Consider the following 19,934-nt stretch of genomic DNA (forward strand, 5'->3'; position numbering starts at 1 on the left):
GGGAGTGACGGCTTAATCTACCTAGGTTTCGACTAAAGGTTCGTTCAAGCTTGATAATTAAAAAGATTAGTTTTTACTGAACCCAAGTGCTACTGTAGAACTTGTCGTTATTCTTTAGTGTGTCCTAATGGCGGTCGATATAGCCGCGCATAGTCGGGTTCCTCTACGTCAGCATTGGAGGACGTATGGAGTGCCTGATGACGGGCTGGCTGTGGTCTTTGTGGTAGCTGCTGACGCAGCACACCCTTATGAGTTGTTTTACTCTTGGGTGACTTTTCCAGAGGTGAATGCGGACGATGATACGTTCCACACCTACACTGCCACACAAGTACATGCAGCTTATGCTCCGTATAGGACACTAGAAATACCTATTTCTGCCTGCCAGCATACCATTTGGTTTAATGGCGCCCTTCCCCATACGGTGGCACCGCCAAGACTAGGCCCTTTGTCAATTGCAGGGGCTGATTGGCCGGTGCTGGCCGGTTTTACACCCCACCCCAACTACTTGACGGTTGGGGTGGCAGACTTTCGGGTACTACACACTGCCCTGATTACGGTTCATAGGGCTTTAGTGCAGTACGTGTCTAGCAACGTGCAGGTGGGGGTACCTGCTGTTGCGGGTCACACGAATGAACACCGAGCCGTGGTCATTAGTCCAGTGATGGTTAATGCGGTTGTAGGCAAGCGCCCCCAAAGTAAGGATGAATTTCCTTACTGGCTTGCTGAAAAGTTTGATCAACTGGAAGCCGTGTTTCCAAACACTTCTCCTGTGGATAAACACAGGATACTCACCATTACTTTGCCAAAAGATCTGGTACCTGATATTGTCGATTGTAACAATTGGGGCACGGTCTTTGCAGCGACCTATTCGAAGTGCTATGGCACTCCATCTATGTCTGTACTACCCTCTGTCATCAAGAAAATTCAGGAAAATCATGGTGCAGAGGCGGCCATTGAATTGGGAATGAGGCTTGTCGACAGCTTCGATGTGGTTTCTTCCATGGTGATGGGAAACCTAAAAGGAGATGCTCTGCAGTTCCAAGTAGGCAATATGCTGGAACTTGTAGATCCTGCCGACAGGCCCAGGGAATTTGCAAAAATTATTGCAAAAGCCTACAGAATGGTGGGACGTAGCGCTTTAGGCGTGAAACCCACCGTTAAGATTCCTGATGTAGTACAGCAGACTAAGGTGAGTTCGTCTACAAAAGACGAGAAGCCCAAGTTTCCGAAGGAAAGTTGGCGAACCAAACAACAGGGGAAACAGCAACAGAAGCGTAGGTCGCGTTCTGCTTCGCCAGTTCAGTCGTCTACTGAACGTAAATATGATTTGCGCGATCGTTCTAATATTAAGTCACCTGATAGATTTCAGGTTTCTGAACGCTCTCCTCGTTCTTCACAGGAAACATCGGCTTCACAATCCGGTGGCGGAGACCGTGGAAGAGGAAGGGGTGCTCAAGGTCGTGAGCAATCCCGCCAGACTGACGTAAAAGGCAAGCAGGACGACGCTGCGCGTCAAAGACCTCCGTTTCAGAAAAAGAAAGTTGCTGCTCTAACAGCGAGATATGCCTCAGATGGTACGGACACTGCTTCAGAACCGGACATGGGCTCTAACGGTGTTAGACAGCGCGGCGGAAGTTACAGTAGTGCGGCAAGCACTGCGTCCGTATCTGGAGGTGACAGCAACTGATACATATGTGAGTGTTGAAACTGCTGATACTCGCGTAGCCCCCCCTGAACGGATGTTTGACATAATCCTTAAAATAGAGGGTGACATACATCGTAGAATTAGAGTTGTTCTTTGGGATCATTTGTCCTCCACTTATGGCATTCTGTTAGCGGAGGAGGATTGGCCTCCGGCTTTCATTTTAGATGCTCCTAGAGGGGAGGTGGTGATCCTCCCCTCCTTTGGGCACACAGTGCCTGTGGAACATTCTAACAGGTTGGCCGGGGAGTGGGCGCAGGTGCAAGCGCCTGCGTTGTATCGCAATCAAGTGGGCTGGGATAAAATTTCTCCCGACCATACGATTCCGTTGCGGTCCGATCCCCAGCCTCAACCCCAATATCCCATGCGTCGCGAGGCTAGATCTCACGTCGCGACTATCCTTGAACAATTGGAATATCAGGGAGTAATTGAAACTTGTGTGTCACCTATGAATAACCCTTTATTCACTGTGACGAAGCCTGACGGTTCGTACCGCCTAGTTTTGGATTACCGGCACTTAAACTCTCACTGCCGGACGTGCGCGGTACAGAATACTCACAGTTCGGCTCTCGTCGATAGTCTTGTGAGAAAACGGTTTAAAACCCCACTTGACATTTCCAATGGCTTTTACAGCCATAACCTGTCCCCTCAGAGTAGTGAGTGGACAGCTTTTACCTCGGGCGGTAAACAAAGAAAGTTTAAAAGGCTACCGATGGGCTATAAGAACAGCCCTGGGGTCTTTGCTGCTCGAGTGGTCTCGCTCCTAGAGTATATGGACCCGGATGCATACTCGTATGTTGATGACATCTATCTAACAGAAGACGAGTTGCTTCCACACCTTGCTCGCGTGGATAACATAATAACTATGTTTGCAGACTTCGGTTACAAATTCAATTTTGCGAAGTGCCACATTGCCGAGTTTACAGTGTTGTTCTTGGGGTACAAACTCAACAGTGAGGGTCGCGGCTTGGCTCCGCAATTCCTTGAGAAGTGCGCACGCCTTTGTACTCCTACAACGCTGAAAAAATTGCAATCATTGTTGGGTTTTCTGAATTTTGGTCGTACCTACATTCCTAATTATGCCCAGCGTATCAAGACACTTTATGCCTTGGTACAACCTACTTTTACCAAATCATGCTGGCTGCATTGCAAACTTTGCAGTCTGATCTTCTTGCTTCAAAATACTTACAAACTCGTGATAACCACACTAACCTGGTCATTAGAATTGTACCGGGCGCAGTGGGTTTCACGTACTTAACGTTCAATGAGGGCGACACCGTTCCCATTGCTTACAAATCTCATCTGTACACTTCAGCTGAGCTGCGCTTTTCCGCTGTCGAAAAAGTACTGACAGCAGTTCAGATGGCGATCCTGAAAGAACGAGCGCTATCACAAGGAAAGCACATGCTGGTGGTAACACTGTACCCTGCCCTCGAGGCAGTCACTAAAGCTAGTGTACCAAATTCTAAGGCTTTGCATCCAAGGTGGATACAATGGGCAACTTCCTTAGCTTCGCAAGACATCACATATATCTTTGACGCGGCGTTGCAGTCTCAGGAGTTCTTGGATTATGAATTTGTTCATCCGACTCCTTCGACATTGCGCCCACTTGAGGAGTACCGTTGTGTCATTTACACTGATGGGTCTGCGCAACCCGCTACTGGATCGAAGCACGCCTATTCAGCTGCCTGCGCAATTGTTGTGGGTAATTTCGTGAATGGAGAGTTCCAATCTGAAGCTGTGCATACACAGACATTGGGTGATTGTACCGCGCAGTTGGCTGAAGTTCGGGCTCTAGTGCTTGCACTGGAGTTTGCTGACCTTCGAGTCCCCACTCTCGTGGTGTGTGACTCGTTCTATTGTGTTCAATCTTACAATGACAATCTACATTTTTGGATTCAGAATGATTTTCATGATTCCAAAGGTAGCACAATAAAGCATAAAACGCTTTGGGTTCGAGTGGCAGCACTTAAAGAACTGCTGCCACTCGTGAATGTTATTCACACTCTTGGTCACCAACGAGTTGGCGTCCATGCTGTCGGTAACAGTCTGGCTGACGAGGCAGCAAAAACAGCAGTGGCGACATATCTAGTAGCAGCAGTTACAAGATCAAAAAGTAAGATCGATGATGACATCTTGGCGGCTATTGCTGCTTCCGAGACCGGGAAAAACTTTCCGAAGGGTTTCCCTTCTCGCTACCATTATCGCTTAAGTCCTGATAATGTCCCGTTAGTGAGGATTAATGACGTTGGTGACAGATTGATTCCCAACGCGGACTGCAGACCATCTTTGATATCAGCTGCCCACGAGGGTGTTGCGTCTGCGCATGCCGGAGTGTCGGCTACTATATCTCTTTTGCAGCAACGTTACTGGTGGTACGGTTTGTACAAACAAGCGCGGGCATACGTTCTTAATTGTGACATTTGCCAACAGATTAAACCTTCTTCTGCAGCGCGTCCACCACAAACACAGTCGCATATATCTAATCAACCACTTGCGTGCGTTTATTTAGATCACTGCGGTCCTATTACCTCTGATACTGCGTACAAATATATCTTGGTTGCAGTTGATTCGTGCACACGTTTCTTGTGGGTATGGCCACAAAGGAGTGCTGATGCCAGAACTGTCATCAAGAATTTACGTGTCTTTATAGGGAGTTTTGCATGTGGTACCCTTCATTCTGATCAGGGTCCAGCGTTCGCCTCAAGGGCGTACAAGGAGGCCATGAGAGAACTGGGGGTCCAAGTCAAATTTTCGTCTCCATACCGGCCTGAGGGCAATAGTGTTGTGGAGCGGATGAACCGTGACCTAAAGCAATCTTTGACAGCGAGGGTATTAGGTACAGGCCGGAACTGGCTCTCCCACTTGTATGACATACAACGTGCACTTAATAATCTTCCTAGAAGGTCTCTGGGTGGGAGGACCCCGTACATGATGCTCTTTGGAGTAAGAATGTTTGTCCCGGACCTTGATGGTCTAGACATGGCGGCAACAGCCGCCCCTTTTGACCTAGATGACCACTGTGCTGTATTGCAGAATCTACAAGAAGCCAGAGACACTCTAGCGAAAGGACACGTACCCTCTACATCCGAAGCTGCGCTCCAGATTCCGGTAGTCGGCTGGCTACCTCGAGTTGGGGACCTGGTCCGTGAGAAGGTGGAGAACAAGAAGGAGTTCGGCCCCTCTTGTCGTGCACCTGAGTATGCTTATCCAACAGAAGTACCTTTGCCTCTATTACATTCAACAACACTTGCCCAGTCACATTCTTCCTTTGAAACTGAATCATTGACTTCCACTGCCCCTTCCAAAATTTCTAAATTTTTTGCCTGGTTCAAGAGACATTTTTTGGTTGCACCTTGGACTTACATCTGGCTGGTACTAATAAGTATTTTTTTATTCATGTCCATTGGCTTTGTGGTAGTGTTTTTTAAATTGATCAATGGACATTACCTGAATGAACGATCTACAATTCGATTAATTGATGGAACTTTAGCCCCCCATTCCTCATCACACATCATGAAAAGGGACCAGACTTTTGTGAACATCACCGCCTGGCCTGTACGTGATGGAATTGCTTGGGATGCTGTGAACTTTCAAATTCATGGTCCCACCGAAGGGATTAATGTGCCAACTGTTTTTCGTGTTTCTATGGGTGATGTAGTTAAACAGAACATCCGATCAGATGATTGGGATGTGCAAGCGATAGAAGCACTGTTTTCTGATTTGAAATATTATGCTGCATTTGATGCTGAAGACTTGTATTTAAATACTGCAAATTACGATGAACAATTTTGCTATCAACATTATGGCACACATTTCCTACATAGAGCAAATACCTTTCGAAATTTGGTTAATTTCACTCAGTGGGAACATTGTCCTGTCCCTATGCCCGGCAGTTCTGCCACTTTAGTGAAGAAATTCACATACTTTTCGGATTTTAGTGTGTCTCACCCTGCCTCTTTTTATTTTAAGGTGGCGGTAGAACCAGCTTCTAAGGTTAGACTGACACACACCAAATTATTATATTCCAAATCCTTTATGGATGAATTGGCTATTGGAGGTTATGACCTCTGGAAAGCTACTGTCAATCTTAAATCGGTTTGGGGAACTAAACCGTGGCAGGTACAAGGAACAGAAGCTTTGCATCGTGCCTGTCTTATCCCAAATCATATGTTATTTTTGAATACAACTATTTTTCAGACCACCTGTTTTGGATTGGCTATATCTAAAAAATTGAATTCCCCCACAATCCCGGATCTGGGTGCTTATCCTAATTGGGCGAATCACACAGATCTGTCCCTTACTATGTTGCAGTACCTCGTCTCCAACACCACCTTCAATATTTCAACAATAGATCCCGAAGGATGGTTGGTATGGCAGACAGGTTCAGATTCCTGTCAACGTCGGTTTCTGGGTTTGACACCAGGGTATACACAATTTAGGGTAGACCCTCGTTTTCCATCGTCACACACGGTAACTACCCACTCGGTAGGTAAGTTATGCCAGTCATGGTTGCAACATTCCACATTAGCTTCAGTTAAGCTTCATTTATCACGGTTAAATGACAAAATAGATTTGAATGATTTTATTAAGGGTCCTGCGACTGGCAGGTCCAAGAGATGGGTTTATGCTATTTACAATGAAGTTTGGAAGTTATCACAAATTGAAGCTGCTTCCAGGCTACGTGCTATTGACCAGGCCAATATGGAGAAAGTATTGGCTGTTATAGATAATAGTATTAACACCTTGCCTTCCAGAATTTATACATTAGATAATATTGTTTCATCTGTCGTAGACATTGTGCAAGATGATGTGTCTGTGTTATATCATGGTCAAAATCAGTTGCGTTCAATTATGCAGTTTGCATGGACCTTGCAAACGTTAAAAGCAGGGAAAGTCCCTTGGGATTACATGAATACGTCTTTGTTATTCCTTCCTTTTAATTTGACCGATAAACAACAGTTAATGTCCATGAAAGAGGGGCGTGGCTTGGCTGCCGAGCGGAATGGCTGCCTGAAACCGCAGCTCCGCCGATCGAGCACAGAAATCCTTCAATTATTAGCTGAACTGGGGTGCGAGCTCGGTCCTCCCCGCCCGAGACGGTAGTCCTGGGTGTCCGCCCTGTGCTCTGGCTTTTCTGACCCCGTCGGCGGCCTGTGGACGGAGAGCGGCCCGCGGGCGGCGCGGAGTCGTGGCGGCCTACACCATTCGCTAGAGCCGGGGCCTTGCGTGTGGAGTGCCCGAAACCTACGAGGGGTGAGGCGGAGGCGGAGGCGGTTCGCTCGCCCAAAGAAAAGCGCACCCCGGCGAAGGTCTCACCCCCTACGGCTGTCGGAGTGAAGCTGAGGAGGCGGCGGCTGGTGTGGAAGACCGCCGAACGTCCGCCCCTGGATCGCACGACGGCGCACGGCGACGGGCCCGGGCGGCTGATCGCAGCGGCGGCCATTTTGCCTGAAGCAGAAGTCCCATGGTCGAAGGTTCCAGGGAGACGATCGGAGAGACGAGGCCGGCTGCCGTACATGCACCGACAATACTGTGGTGAGGTTGGAGCGTTGACCTGTGAAGTGGAAAGTGCACGGCTGTACTAGGGTTGTCCTGCTCCGGCGGCCTGCGCTGTGACTCTCCCCGCCTGCTCTGCTTAGGGTGCGTGCCCCGCTATTGGAGACCCAGCCATTCAGCCTACATACTGTGACTTACCGACCTGCTGCCCTCGGTGAGACGCGGAGGGTCGGCGACTGGTGGCGGCTGGTGAGTGGCCATGGGCAAACCGGACACGCGGCAGCCGAAAATCACTTTCGACAAGTCCAAGCAGAAGCCGCCGGACCCAGACCCAGACCTCCGTGAGGCCGAATCTTCTCGAGCGGACCAGAGTGGTGCTCAAGAGGCGGACATTAAGGCCATGTTTCAGGAACTGAAAACAAGCTTACATGGCATCGATGGCAAAATGGATGCGCTGGCTGCCCGCATGGACGGTATCACGTCCCGCATGGACAAACAAGAGGGGAGAGTGGAATCGCTCGAAACACGTGTGGCCGACACGGAGGAAAATCAGACCGGCCTTGCCGGCCAACTTAGGGGCATGGAGAAGATTCTAACACTCATTCAGCAGAAAAATGAGGATTTGGAGGCGCGCTCGCGGCGCAACAACGTCCGCATCACGGGTGTGGCGGAAACGACGGACATAACCAGCATGGAGCTCTTTGTCGAACAAATGTGTAAGGATCTGTTTGGGTCGGGATTGTCTCCGATGTTCCTGGTCGAGAGGGCTCACAGATCACTGGGGCCCAGGCCTAAACCCGGTGCACCGCCCCGGCCTATTATTGCACGAATCTTGAATTATAGGGACCGGGACGTGATCTTACGAATGGCAAGGGACATATCGGACTTGCAATACAGGGGCAACCACATTGCACTATACCCGGACTATACGATGCAGGTTCAAGCCGCTCGGAGGGAATTTTTGCCGGCGAAGAAACTTTTTCAACAGGCGGGCACCAAATACTCCCTCATCTACCCTGCTAAACTCCGGGTCCAAGGTCCCGGTAAGCCATCCTTTTTTGTTGACGCTAAGGCGGCTATGAAATATGCCAAACAACTGTTAAAGGACCAAAAGGCTCAGACACCGGCAGTTGATAGGCTAAGTGACGTTGAATGACTACTCCTGTTTGCTCCTTGTTAAATCGCTGGGTGTCGCCTGTCTACGCTGTGCTGGGCCATATTGAGAATGTTTACTTCCCTGGAGTTCCAATTTCGGATGCTATGAGGGAGCTGAGCAGGGCTGCGGGATTGGGGGGGGATGGTCCTTGAGCTGGTACACTAGTCTCGCGCTCGATCGCCCTGTCACAAGTACAGGGCCTGTAGGTGGCCAACCTGCGTACCTCAAGGGATGATTCCCATTCACTGTTCACATTTAGAGACTGTAGTTACAGTTGTTGTAGTTGGGAGGGGGTCCAGGGAGTTCATTGCACAACCTGATTGGGGGGTTGGAGCGGGAGGGTTAGGGGTTTGGCTGGGGCTGGGGGTTTTTGTTGTATTTTATTTAAGTTTCAGAGCCGGGTCGGAGGTGGCGAAAACTGCTATTGAATCGCACGTTGTGCGCAGCGCGCTGTCATGTCGACAGTCATCTAGCAAGAGGTGTACTGGCATTTACCGGGCAGGCTGCCCAGCTGGCCGGGTGGGATGTGTGTTGTCTGACAGGGACGGGCTGCAGGAATCGATGCAACGAGCGGCGGGTCCGTGGCCTGCTCGAGTTCTATTTCCCTGCTTGGTGCCTGGTGGAGGTTCCCTGCCCTGTTGGCGGGCGTGCGGATTGCTGTGGCATTGCCGCCCTCATATATTGGTACCCGCTGGATTGGAAATGCGTGCTTCGAGAGTTGGTGTGACTTGGCCGGGTGACTGGGGGGTAGGTGTATGCTTGAGGCTTGCCCGAAATTTGTCAACATGTATGGTGCGGTGAATAGCATAAAGTGTATTACCTGGAATGTACGGGGTATGAATGATAGGCGGAAAGTGAGACTGATACAGGCCTTTCTGATTAGGAAGGGTGCGGACATTTGCCTTCTGCAGGAGACGCACCTGACGGACAATGCTGCGCAGCTGCTCAGACACAACCGATGGGGTGAGGTAGTTCACGCTCACTACTCTAACTACTCTAGAGGGGTGGCGATACTTATCAGAAAAGGGCTTCACTGGAGGACGCATGAGGAAATCAGGGACGTGGGGGGCAGGTTTGTTCTGTTGGTAGGTTCGCTGTGCGGCGCGAGAGTGATTCTGGTGAATGTTTATGGCCCGAATGACGATAACCCAGATTTCTACGAGGGATTGTGGTATAAGGTGCGGAACTGTGGACCTGCTGCGATACTGTGGGGAGGAGACTATAATGTGGTACTGTCAGATACTGCAGATAGGCAGGGCACCACTCGGGAACATCACCCTAGGGCGTCGGAGGCGCTTGGCCATATTATGCAAGAGGCAGGGCTGGTGGACTCCTGGAGGACACTGCACCCTGAGACCCGCGCCGGTACGTGTATCACAGCTCATCGTGCGGCCTGGTCCAGATTGGATTTCTGGCTGCTGTCCAGAGATCTGCACTCATCGGTGTTAGAGGTGACTCACTTGCCGCGGTCACTTTCTGATCATGCCCCGGTTTGCTTAACGATATCCACCCCGCCGCAGTACATCCAGCCGTTTAGTTGGAGATTCCCGTCCCGGGCTCTGCGCGACCAGGTCTTCCAGCACTCTTTGCGGGAAAAACTGGAGGAATACTTCGCACTAAACGTGGGCTCAGTAAATTCACCTGGCGTGCTCTGGGAGGCCTGTAAAGCTGTGACAAGAGGCCACTGCATGGCGCTAAAAACTGGGGTTTTACGCTCCATTAGAGCTACTCTCGGCGGGTTGGAATCTGAACTGGCTCGGCTTGAAGCTGCGATGGTGGCAACCCCGTCTGGTGGTGCGAGTGCAGACTTCAGGACGAAACTGACCGAGTATCAAGAGGAGGCCGAGAGGGAGGTCAGGTTCTTGTCCAAAGATTCTCAGGCCAGGCGCTATGGAGAGGGTGATAGAGCTGGCCGAACACTAGCAAATCTGCTGCGCCCGCCACGCGGGTCGGAGCATATTCTTGAGATACAGGAGTCGGGGGGTGCAGTAATTCGAGATCCTCCGGCTATACTGGCGGTGATGACAGACTACTATAAGGACTTGTACACCTCTAAGGTGTCCCCTGACGACACTATTATTAGTGATTACCTGGACACCATAGCTCTTGCATGGTTCAGTAATAGTGCCCGACAATACATGGACCTCCCCTTCACGCAGGAGGACATTCGAGCGGTTATAGCCGCTATGCCGCTCAGCAAGGCACCAGGCCCAGACGGGCTGACGGCAGCCTTCTACAAGGAATACGCAGACCTACTGGTCCCTCACCTGCATAATGTTTTTGAGGAAGCGATGGAGGTTGGCATCCTCCCTGCCTCGATGCGAGAGGCCCTCATCATTACGCTGCTTAAACCTGGCAAGAATCCTGTTACCCCGGACTCATATCGCCCACTCTCGCTAATTAATCTTGACGCCAAAATCTACGCGAAACTACTCGCTGACCGCCTGAAACTTATGCTGCCTCAGATAGCGTTGTCCGATCAGTCGGGCTTTGTGATGGGGCGGTCCACTTCCCACAATCTTAGAGTGCTGTTTGGGCTCCTGCATTATTTGGATCCCAAGGTACAGGCCGCGGCCGCATTGCTTGACGCCACTAAGGCGTTCGACTCACTCGAGTGGAAATTCCTACGGGCATTGTTCACTCGCATGGGTTTCAGCCCCTCCTTTGCCAGGCGTATTGGAATAATCTACAATCACCCGACGGCTAGGGTACGGGTCAATGGTCAGACGTCTTCCCCGATCCCCATAACAAGAGGCGCTCGGCAGGGCTGCCCCTTGTCGCCACTGCTGTTCGCTATTGCGACGGAGCCGCTGGCGGCTCGTTTGCGCCAACACCACACTCATCGCAGTATCGGCTTCACGTCGCGTGGCCTGCTGGTCTCTATGTACGCCGACGACATAACCATATATATGATGGATCCATCGGAAAACTTAGACCCACTGATGCGTGAGTTGACAAGGTACAGCGGCCTCACGGGTATCGATATCAACTGGTCAAAGTCGGCGATGTTCCCGCTGACGGACGGTACGAGTCAATGCCACACGGAATTCCCGATTGACTGGGTCACTGATGAGATTAAATACCTGGGCATACGGTTTAGCCGATCGATACAGGACATATGGCTGGCCAATTTTGGGGTGGCCGTGGAATGGCTGGAGTGCAAAGTGAAGCGCTGGAAAGCGCTGCCACTATCTCTGATGGGCCGCATAGCAATTGCTAAAATGGTGGTCGTTCCTAAGTTCCTTTACTTATTCGTAAACATCCCCGTGCCACTCACTAAGTCGTTCTTTCGCCGGCTCCGCTCCGCCTTGATTGAACTGGTCTGGGCGGGTAAGCAGCCCAGAGTGGCCTGGAACCTCCTCACACTTCCCTTCCGTCAGGGGGGACTCGCGGCCCCGGACATGGAGCTATATGCGTACAGTGCTCAGGCCCAATATCTGCACTACTGGCAGCACCCGATCCCTTACCAGCCGCACGTGGCCATCGAGATGGATGTTGCGGCCCCCTGCCCCCTTCGTGCAGCGGCATATCGGAGCTACAGACGCTCCAGGGACGACATTGACACTGTTGAGATGGTGCGCTGGGCCTGGTCAAGCATTGCCAAACGTGCAGGCGTGGATGACTTATATGCGCCGAGTATGCCCCTCGCGGATAATCCACTATTGGGGCCATTGACGGACGCGGCAGTGGCGCGGCGGGCGCGGGCCTGCGGACTGAAGGTTGCGGGAGACTTGTACCCGGACGATACCTTCCTCACAGTGCGGGACATGGCGGCAGCGCCGGAACCGACTGCCTCGGAGCTTCTTCTCTACTATCAACTGCGGTCCGCCTGCAAGGGCAGGTACCCTATGTTTCCAGAGGCTCCGCCGACGATTGCGGCCTTGGAGGACGTACTCTCGAACTCCTCCGCGCGCAAACTGATCACACGGATCTATAGAGCTACTCAAAGCACGGCTCCGGTTGCGCACACTGACTCCAGATCCGCGTGGGAACTTGAAGCGGGTATATCTATTACCGAGAAGCAGTGGGAGTACTGTTGCTCCCAACTTGAAAACCTATCCCCTAATTACAGGCTGCGGTTGGTACACTTCAATTATCTGCACCGGACCTACCGGACGCCCATTCAATTGTGTAGGATGGGTCTGCGGTCTGATGCGTGCTGTTGGAGATGCGGTGCGCAGGATGCCGCGTTCTATCACCTTGTCTGGGTGTGTGGCCCCATACGTGACTTCTGGATTGCAGTCTTCAATGCCGTGGGGCAGATCGTGGGGATGGTACTGGGGCCGGACCCACTTATGGCCCTATTGGGATTCGTTAGAAATGTGCCCAAGACCTCACGTAGGCTTGTGGCCATTTTATTATTACTTGCTAAGCGTCAGGTAGCGCTACACTGGAAGAAGACAATGCCGCCAAACGTGAAGGCCTGGATAAGATCGGCGGTGTACTGTAGGGAGCAGCTGACCTCATACTGGGACCAGCTGCCGCAGCGCTCGCGGCCTGTAGATATCTGGCAGCCACTGGTAGACTGGTTGGCTAGTACGACAGCGTTGGAAGATGACCAAGCGGGCTGATCGTGGCTTAAATGACGTGGAGTGGTTGGAGTTCGACTGTGGGGTGCTGTAAGTGGTGATCCGCCTGGCATAAGTGATCTGGGATATGGGGTTCGTCCGCTGAGAGGGGTTGTCTGCCGCTTGTTCTGTCTGGGCGGGCTGTGGGCGCAGCGTGAAGATGATTATGTCATTTCGATCATTTACTGTTTGCTTTCCTTCGACTCGGGCTCTTTATTAGTTCTGTTCTGTTCGTTCCATTGTAAAATGCTGTATTGCCGTTTGAAAGTACGATCTCAAATGCTTGGGCGGAGTTCCGCCTCGAATACTAGCTGCCTGCCTCCGGGTTGTTGGCTGAATAGCGGTGTACTCTTCGATGGAACAATAAAGGTTTTTGAAAAACAAAAAAAAAAAAAAAAAAAAAAAAAAAATGTCCATGAAAGACGCAACTTACGCATTACTGCACATTGAAAAACTAGAACCTTTACCTTTTTCTATTGCTGAGTTGAATTCGGCTGTGTGGCTTGTACACGGATTGATCACGTTGCCTTTTTCTCGGTTTAAGTTCAGTTCGTGCATGAAGCATTATGCCATAGGCAGATATGAACAGCTTGGTAATGCCTTCCTGCACAAAGTTTGGTCACTTCCTTTCACATATAGATGCGTGAGGGATGGCAAGGAAGTTTACTTAAAAGGTGAAGAATGCACTTCCGCTCCTGATCATTCTGTGGTTTGTAGACATATACAACTACATGGCGCTTGCAATATACACGCTCCTAATTTAGCTTGTGTCCTAATAGGTATTCCAATGCCAGTTATAACGTCTTCTTTTAAGCTGCTTGCCAACGGTAGTTATTTGCTTTTAAATAATGAAGCTTGCTGTGGGATGCTAGTGGGTATTCCTTACATAGTCACCGTTTCACAAAGGGTGGTTTGCTGTAATAACGTCCTTTTCCCACCCCCGCACGGCAGGCTCGATATATCCATCTGGCCGGCGATTCCAACCTTGAACGCAGAGTTCAACAGGATGAGTAGAATAAGAGCTCTTTTGTCTCAGAAAGAAGTTTCTTTGACTTCGTCCCGTGAAACATTTCTTCTTCACATAGCAAACACAGGGCACTGAAGTACAAGCTCTTTAAATACTGACTTCCCCCTACATTTTGGAACGTTGATACAGACAATCTTTAATGCTTGGTCTACGACTGGCCTTGTTCATTTTTTTAAAATTGTCGGCTCAGGCCTCGTGACATCTTTCCAAACTATTTTTGGTGTGATCCCCGCGTTTTTACATTCTATTTTTTCAAGTGTCTTCGGAGGGTTTCCCTTGCTCCACGCTCTTGGGGCCGGGATCCTCTTGTTGATCTGCGCGTTTCGTTATGGCTGCATGCCTGGGGTTACAAGACAGAATGCTCCGCCTGCTCCATCTTCGTAGCCGGATGCTTGATTACTACGGCACTTTACCTCTGGCGACCTTAAGCGTCAAGTATGGATTGTCATTCCGGTTTCCTTATTTTACCTGTGTGCAGCCTGTCTTTCATTGCCTAGATTGTCCCTTCCAATGGGCTCTGGACTTGTGTCTGTCAAATTTGGTGTCACCTGACCCGGATTTTGATGAACTAATGTGTCCGTTACTGGAACATGAGTTTGCTTGTTCTGGAATTGGGTTTATGGCTTTGGGTGCTACACAAGGAGTCCTTGGTAACTGGGATATCGGAGAGGCCGCTATTGAATTCCTTGAACGGAGTTATCTCGAGGATGCTGACAGTTGTCCTGTTATGGTGCTGGATGCTCCGATAATTGAAGAACACGTGTGTTCCTTTCCTTTGCTGAATTGGATGGCAGATACTTTGGCGGAACGCTCCAATGATTTCCTCTTGGAAGCTGTTGCAACTTACGGTGCATATACCTTGATGGATTGACTGTTTCACATAGTCAAGACAGGATGCATCCATAGATGTCAATTTTTTTATCAAAATGTTTTTAATGGTTTTTTCTCTAAGACATCGTTTTTGTTTTTTACACGATTTTTTCTTCTTCTTTTTTTCTCGAACTTTACACTTACCTTATATGGACTTATAGTTCATGCCCTTGGTTCTGTTCTATATCACTTGAACTCTGCGTTCTTGATAAGTGCGCCCCTAGTGGTTAGTAGTCCGTACAAAGGGGGGTGTAGTATGGGTTAGCCACTCCCTATTTACAACACTAAGTTAGCATAACCGAGCCAACTGTCAGAAAGCCAGCTTGCCGTTTCTGCTGCTTTGCACGCGACACTGTTGTTATATGTTATTCATTTTAGAAATGCTTACTCGACTTTGCCTTACAGGATAACAGTTTGTTGTTTAACATTCTTAACACTGTGCTGTGACCTTCGTCTGTACATCATGTAAAGAACAAGTCTAGGACACTAGACGGTGCAGAGTGTTGTGTTCATATTGATCGTACCACTTTTTAGACATATCATACATGCAGCTGCCAATATCTGAAGGACAAGTGCTTTTAATATGGCAGGACAGAATGTTTTAGATTCATTCGAACAGAAGAGCTGATGCATGAGAGAGCCTAGCTGATCCTGTGATGTGATTCTACTAAGCTGATCTATACGGGATGGGGTCCCCCCTGTTAGCCTAAGAGACCTTCTATTAGTATAATAAACTATTAGTTACTAGAGAAAGGAGTGTGGCTGTTTACCACTGTCATTATTATTATGATTGCTCCTTTCATTGTGTATGGTATTGTAACAATGCTGATGGTTCTGATCTTAACCATTTGTCTGCTAGTGTTAGCCAAAGTACTGCATCTTAGGATGCGAGGTTTATAAAATAAACTCTTTAAACTTTACCGTGTCTGTATTATTCTGTTGTGGACTGCTAAATAAGTACAAACAGGTATTTCGGATTCCCACCACTCTTGAGAAATATCTAAGTCGCATGTTCTGGGTTGTCTATACATTGGGACCGCCTAGCTAGATCTAGGCTAACGAATGGGACACTAAGCTAGTCGGATATGGGGTTCTTGGTTCTGAGGGGAGTTTCTGGTACACCACAATTCTCTGAGGTCCTGGTTTCCTGCGCATAGTTCTATGCATAAGCAGAATCCCTGCAACAGTAGCCCTGTGTTGCAGGATTGTTTTTAACATGCAAATTGTGCCCAAACTCGACATTGGTGTTTGGGGCACTCAAACATTAATCGCATACAATGTTTTAGCATATTAGGTAGCCTCGGGGTCTCCCCTAGATGTCCCAGGGGTGGGGGGGGGGGTCAGATACTTATATGGAGGATCCTTATACCATTGTTTTTATATGCCCTGGGTTAGTGAAATTGCACATTTCACTTCCCACATTGTATTAAAGTGTTTCCCCAAATCAACTATCCTAGTAGAAGCACTGTGAAGTGAGAATCAGAAATATGTTTGGACATTCAGAACTCCTAATGTCTCCCCTAGGTGTTCCAATGATCGGGGTGGGTCCTGTAGATATAGGCAGGGTCCTTATAAAAGATATTTTATAAAATCTGGTATTGGAGAAATTGACCAGTTCATTTTCCCAATTGCAAATCCCCAGCCACATAAGTTACCAAGGCAAGAAGTTATTGACTAATAATTCCCTCTAGGAGAATCATAAAAATACCATTCGAGGACTTCTGAGAATGGTATTGATAAATCCAACAATAGAGTATTGTTGAATTTCTCCTAAAGAGTACAGACACAAAGTTATAAGACTTTCTTGGCTGTAAGCCAAATTCAGCCTTCCAGTGATCAGACCTGATTGGTCAGAGTTAAGTGGATTAGCCAGGCTGCGTTGATGAGGTGATAAGTAGCCCCTGGGGTTATCCAGCCATTGTGGGAAGGCAGGGTTCTGCTACATAGGATTGCCAGAGCAGGAAGTAAAAAAAACTTCTTCAAAGAGAGGAGGGGACAGACATTGTAAGTCAGCCTTGCCCTCTCAAACCAGCCAGATAGCAGGATTAAAGAAGGAATGAGTGGATGTAAGGGGGAGGGACAGTATGGAAATGAACCATCTTGAACAAAGGCTTAGCCAGCGTTTGCTCCTCTGCTGAAAATTCTTATTTTGAAATTGTCATGGTGTTGCTCTGTACCTCATTGAACAGGAGTGCCCTCCTGTGTAACCACAGAGAACAGTGAATACGTATATGAGAGGAGGAGTGCCTCTCTGCTCTGCTGCTTGCAACTGAGAGAAAAGGATTGCCAAGCTTGGAACTTGATTCGCACCATCAGGCCCTGCACTCAGAAAAGACTGCGCCTGCAGCACTTTGGATGTATCTTGCTTACAGAGGAATAAGGAAGGGACGCCAAGCTGGAAACTTGATTTGCACCATCAGGTCCTGCATTTTTGACAGACTGCGCCTGCTGCATTATCTGGAACTACAGCCCTTTGACTGTACCTTGTTTCAAGAGGAATAAAGAGTGGACTCCCTGCAAGCTACAGATTACCAGAGCTCACCTGCATCAACTCCACAAAGAGTCTACTTCCTGGAATGTAGTCAGTGGACTTTAAGGGTGTTGTCCAGATGCATTGTGGGAATTGTGGTCCCAACCTTTCAAGGAGCATCTTGGAGATTCCAGACCCTTGGATTGTGTTTTGGACACTTTGAACCCTCAAGAGGAACTTCAGGAAGAAATTTGGGAAAGTTTGGTGAAATTTTGTGAAAAACCTCCAGAGGGTGACAAGACTCTCACAGAACTCACTGAATCCAGCCTGCTGGAGGAGGTTGCAGGACGTCTGATGAGAAATCTTGACTAGGGTCTCCCTCTTAGTGTATCCAACCTTCATCGCAGTCGGCCTCAAACTTTGACTCTGTCCAGATCAGAGGAGACCAAATGTTCAGAAGAGGCACTATTGGTTTCTAAGTACTAGAAAGTGTTTAATCTTTCAAAATTCACATTTCTAGTTCCCTACAGTAGATTTTTTCATTTTGGTGTCATTTTAAGTATAAAAATATGTTCTATTTTTATAAATTGGTGTTGGATTTTTATTGTGTGTTGTGTCTTAATTGCTTACTGAATTTATGTTTTTAAATGCTTTACATACCTGTGTGAAGTTAAGCCTACCTGCTCATAGCCAAGCTACCAAGGGTTGAGCAGGGGATTAATTTTCCAATTTTCCAAGACCTTTTCTGAGCCCTAGCCTGTGTTAGTGGCCTTATTGCCAGTGGCAGATATGCATTTGCCACTACTAATAATCCACTTTCGAACAGAGCGCAATAGCACTTATGCTCAGGTTGGCCTCTTTAAATTACTTGCCAGTCCTGAAGGGACCTTTCACTACCACTAGAGCACCCCTAGGCTACTTCTTAGAGGGTGAAGCGAGAGGTAGGTGAAAGGCAGGGCAGGTATACCTGTGTATTCCAGCGCAAAATACACCGAGTGCCCAACTTGGAAATCGTGTGCTTACAAACTTAACACTGGTGCGAAAAACTCCGCACACTGCGTTTATGTCATCTCAATGCCCCACGTGAATCATAAATTTTAAAGTGAAGACAAGTACCTCCTTGGTAATTCTACACTGCCAAAGTAACAGCGATAAATACCAGCATCCAATCCGGAAAAATCAGGTCCCAAATCTAAGAATCAAACCATGGCAGAAACTTGAAAACAAAAACAAACATTGTGCGCTGCCAGATAATTTGCTAGTGTAAACACGTCTTACCCGAAGGTGAACCAAGTGCAGTCGACACCCTGCTTTTAGCGAATTTTGGAATCCAACTATCGAGGCAAAAGAAACAAGTCAAAACTACATCCACCCAAGCAGACAAAGTCTTCAAAATTTACATAAACAAACCATGTTAGCACAGCAGAGTACAATGACTTACCCGATCCTATCCCGTGGATGTCCACCGAACAAGACTCTGTGTGCGGCGGTTTGGTGCTCTTAGCGAGAGAGGTGGTTCTCGGGTGACATTTATGAATTGCAACAACAGAAAAATAGGACTACTGCATCAGCAGTCTTCCGTGAAGGAATAGAGGAAATAAAAACAAGCATTTGCAATGCAATCGGTCTCGCCTTTGGGACAATATAAGTATTTAGTGATTCAGCATATCGCACATTAGTGCAATGTTAAGTTCCGTGGCTATAAGTGTATCACTATGTAAGCGCTCCATCAAATAATCATATGCAGCCCCCTCTAAAATTCTACACAATGGTGTAGTTTAATGGCTAATATAAAGTAAAATTGTACACCCATGGGGGGAGTAAATAAAGTGCAGAGGAGCTGTTGCCTTCTTTGAGAAGCGTGTGGCGGGGTCATCCTCCTGTATTATGCTTTTTAGGTCGAGGACCGCCGGTCTGCCGAAGGCAGAACCGGAAGTCGGAGATTTAATGACTTGGAGAAGAGGGGCTTGAACCCGCCCCTCTTCTCCCCTGTTCTCCATTGGCTGGCCTCTTGAATGCTGGCCAGCCATTGGAGAAGAGGTCCGTCACTCCGAACAGAACCCGTCCTTTTCGGATTCGGGGGCGTGTTTAATCAAGAAATCTAATTATCTCCTCCAGCCAATGGCAGGAGGAGAACACGCCCCCGTATCCGAAAGCTCCGCTGCCTTTCTCCGATCCCTATACGGAGGTAGCTCAGTATGTCAATGTACCTGTTGCAGCCATGTATGTAGGGTCACGTGCGCTAGTCCCAGCCTGTCAGAACGCCAATGTTAACGCAATGCTGGGCGATAGATATTATTTGACAATTTATGGGGGCAATTACTGATCTTCTAAGATTATAGATGAGGAACCAATTTCTGTAAATATCGAGATTTTGATGGAAAGATTAGTGCCGGAGAACAGGTCCACTGAAAGTCAAAGGTCTGGCTTTAAAGGTCACTCTTTTGTTTGAGGTTAGAGGCTTCCTATCTGATAAGGACTATTTTTTTATGAGTCACAGATTAGAAGAAGACGAGCATATTTCTTTTGAGAAAAGCTCGATGATTCACAGATAGGAAAGGTGAAACAAGGGCAGTGTGTGCAGCCAGGCAGGGCCGCAGTAGAATGGACGCTTCTGGCTGATGTAAAGTCACCAGACCTAT

At 48.5% G+C, this 19,934-nt stretch overlaps 1 protein-coding gene across 3 annotated transcripts in view; it reads right to left on the bottom strand.

Annotated features, from left to right (window-relative positions):
- The window catches only part of LOC146829210 (uncharacterized), a 361,848-nt gene that overhangs the window by 267,136 nt on the left and 74,778 nt on the right, over positions 1-19,934 (bottom strand). For 2 of the 3 annotated variants that reach the window (XM_085607849.1, XM_085607848.1), the window contains exon 3: positions 18,571-18,626. The exons of the other annotated variant lie outside the window; for it this stretch is intronic. In XM_085607849.1, coding sequence (XP_085463975.1) covers positions 18,571-18,626 — 56 coding nt within the window. The remainder of the gene's footprint in view (positions 1-18,570; positions 18,627-19,934) is intronic. 3 annotated transcript variants of the gene reach the window in all.

The sequence above is a fragment of the Triturus cristatus genome, chromosome 5_2 (genome assembly GCF_964204655.1).
Source record: "Triturus cristatus chromosome 5_2, aTriCri1.1, whole genome shotgun sequence".
In the NCBI taxonomy this organism is placed as follows: Eukaryota; Metazoa; Chordata; class Amphibia; order Caudata; family Salamandridae; genus Triturus; species Triturus cristatus.